Source organism: Trichechus manatus, unplaced genomic scaffold, assembly GCF_000243295.1.
Source record: "Trichechus manatus latirostris isolate Lorelei unplaced genomic scaffold, TriManLat1.0 scaffold00177, whole genome shotgun sequence".
Taxonomy (NCBI): domain Eukaryota; kingdom Metazoa; phylum Chordata; class Mammalia; order Sirenia; family Trichechidae; genus Trichechus; species Trichechus manatus.
In genome coordinates this window covers 1,233,281-1,235,937 of record NW_004444113.1, presented here as the reverse complement: position 1 = coordinate 1,235,937, position 2,657 = coordinate 1,233,281, and the positions used below count along the sequence as shown (strand labels likewise).

Below are 2,657 nucleotides of genomic sequence, written 5' to 3'. Positions count from 1 at the left end.
TTAATAATCCCCAATCATTTTAAATGATTCCAGCAGAGAGCTAAGGAAATAGATGGGGCTAACAGCTCTGGGAAAAAATGCAAGTGACAAATATAAATGTTCGACCTTAGTAGTCACCCCAGAAATAGGAATTGAAAACAATACTATTCCGTAGGAGGGCTTCAGACAAGTGGGGAATGTGGTCCCGACTCTTTCTAAATAAGGAGAACTTTAAGCTTCTGACTCCCTGCGCCTGCCTGAAAATGTAAATGATCGGACTTCAGTTTTTATGGTACGGATAGTTATGATAGTACTATACTGAGAAAACCTTGAGGCATTTGGGGATTTAATGAAAGCATGGTGTCCAGGATTTATTGAAATCATAACTCAGGGCAGTCTTGTGAGATGACAGTCTGTTCTCTTTGCCATTGGTCATTTGGAGATTTCCGCAAGAGTTAGCTCTGAGCCGACAGCCACCGTCAGGTTTTGCAAGAGGAAGTTATCCAGGTTCCATATTGCTCAGACCCTTCTCTTCCTTTCTCCTTTGCATTCTCCCCCGCTTCCCTTCTCCGACCCAGCCCTGCCCGTCAGCATGTCCATCAGAGTGTGGGCAGCAGAAGCCATAAGCTGTTGAAACCCAGGAGACCTTCTTGTTAACACCTCTTCCTCACTCCTAGTGCAGAGGAAATTGGGATTTGTTGGCACAGTTATGAGTGCTTGGGTGATGCAAATGGTTAATGCACTCAGTTGCTAACCGAAACAAAAGGTTGGAGGTTGGAGTCCACACAGAGGCACCTCAGAAGAAAGGCCTGGTGATCTGCTCCCAAAAATCAGCCGCTAAAAACCCTTTGGAGCACAGTTCTGCTCTGATACACGAGGTCGCCATGAGTCGGTGTCGACTTCCTCACAACGGGCTAACTGCTTGCTGTTGATAGTTGCCATAGAGTCGATTCTGACTCATGGCGACCCCAGGTGTGCAGAGTACCAGCTAAGAAGGGAAGACGAAGGCTGCTGGCATTGCACAGACGCCACAAGGCATTTCTCCTGTGCTTTGGTCTGTCCACATCCCACCTCCAGAAGTGACAGCTCTACAACATGTCAGGGATGCAGGACGCGTGAGGGCTGTCTTTCTGCAAGGAATCCGTCCGGTCCCTCGGGAAGCTCTGCAGCAGCTCTGAAGAGACAAAGGGGGAAGCTCTTGCATTGTGATGGCTCGGGACTCGCCACCGTTTCGGGCGTGGACTTCGTGCAGGGAGGTCTGTAGGATTTCCCCGGCCGCTGGCACTGCCCCCACCAGGGAAGTTCACCAAAGACGTCTCAATCCAACAGCAGCAACGGTGCGAAACCTCCCGTCTTGGATGTCCTTTATAAACTGGTCTAACTTGTTGTAAAGAGTCCCATGGTTAAGTGTTCAGCTACTAACTAAAAGGTTGGAGGTTTGAATCCACCCGGAGGTGCCTCGGAAGAAAGGCCTGGTGATCTACTTCTGAAATATCAGCCATTGAAACCCCTACGGAGCATAGTTCTACTCTGACACACATGGGGTCACCATGAGTCAGGGTTGACTCCACGGTAACAGATACTGGTAACTCTCTGAAATGGTACATTTTGCTTCAAGCGTTTGAAACTAACGAGCAACATCTATGGCTGGCTGGGAGAAAGGACCACCAGTACCGGCCTTGGCCTTCAATTCCCATTTGCATCTGACCAGAAGCTGTTTGGCACCGCATGGGGCCGGCTTGGCCCCAGGGTGGCAGGCCCGTTCCCGTCTCGGCAGATTATGATGTCTGTGTGGCTGCCTTTCATTCACAGCTTCCCGCGCTTTGCCAACAGGACCTCCTTGGGGAGTGTCTGCGGCAGTCACGCTGAAGGGGGGCCAGGCCCAGGATGCCCTGGCACTAGCGCTCCTGGCTGCAGGCTCACTACCACAGCTGTCAGCAGCCTTGGAGGGGCCGGGCACCGCCAGCTCTGGCAGAAATGTGTGGGACGCCCTGGAGATCCCCCGGCATCAGACCTGGCAGGCAGCCAAGGCAAGGGTCCCGCACCATCATGCAGCCCAGAGGTGTTGACCTGATACCAGGGGCAGCGTTAACCCCCAGAGAGGCCACCTTCTGGACTCTGGCTTTCCACTAGCATGTCCTAGGGGTCGGGCTTTGTGAACGAATTGTGTCCCCCCAAAACACATGCTGAATTACTGGCCCTTGTACCTGTGGGTGTGATCCTGCTGGGAAATACGGGGGTTCTTTTGTTATGTGAATAAGGTCATACCGGAGCAGACTGGGTCCTAAACCTAATCCCTTCTGAGTTATGAGAAGAGCAGAAAAGACACGGAGACACACATGGTGTCAGACAGGAGCCACGTGAGGACTGTCTACAAGCCCAGGGACACGGGAACCCAGGATCTCCTACAAGGAAGGACATGGCCCAGACCCCAAGCCCAGGGACACAGGAACCCAGGATCTCCTACAAGAACACGGCCCAGACCCCAAGCCCAGGGACATGGGAATCCAGGATCTCCTACAAGGACACGGCCCAGACCCCGAACCTAGGGACACGGGAATCCAGGATCTCCTTCAAGGACATGGCCCAGACCCCGAGCCCAGGGACACGGGAATCCAGGATCTCCTACAAGGACACGGCCCAGACCCCAAGCCCAGGGACACGGGAATCCAGGATCT

At 52.9% G+C, this 2,657-nt stretch overlaps 1 protein-coding gene across 1 annotated transcript in view; it reads right to left on the bottom strand.

Moving 5' to 3' along the window:
- Positions 1-2,496: 2,496 nt before the first annotated feature.
- HUNK (hormonally up-regulated Neu-associated kinase) overlaps positions 2,497-2,657 on the bottom strand; it is a 154,583-nt gene continuing 154,422 nt past the window's right edge. Inside the window, exon 14 of the mRNA XM_012558612.1 lies at positions 2,497-2,604. Coding sequence (XP_012414066.1) covers positions 2,497-2,604 — 108 coding nt within the window. The remainder of the gene's footprint in view (positions 2,605-2,657) is intronic.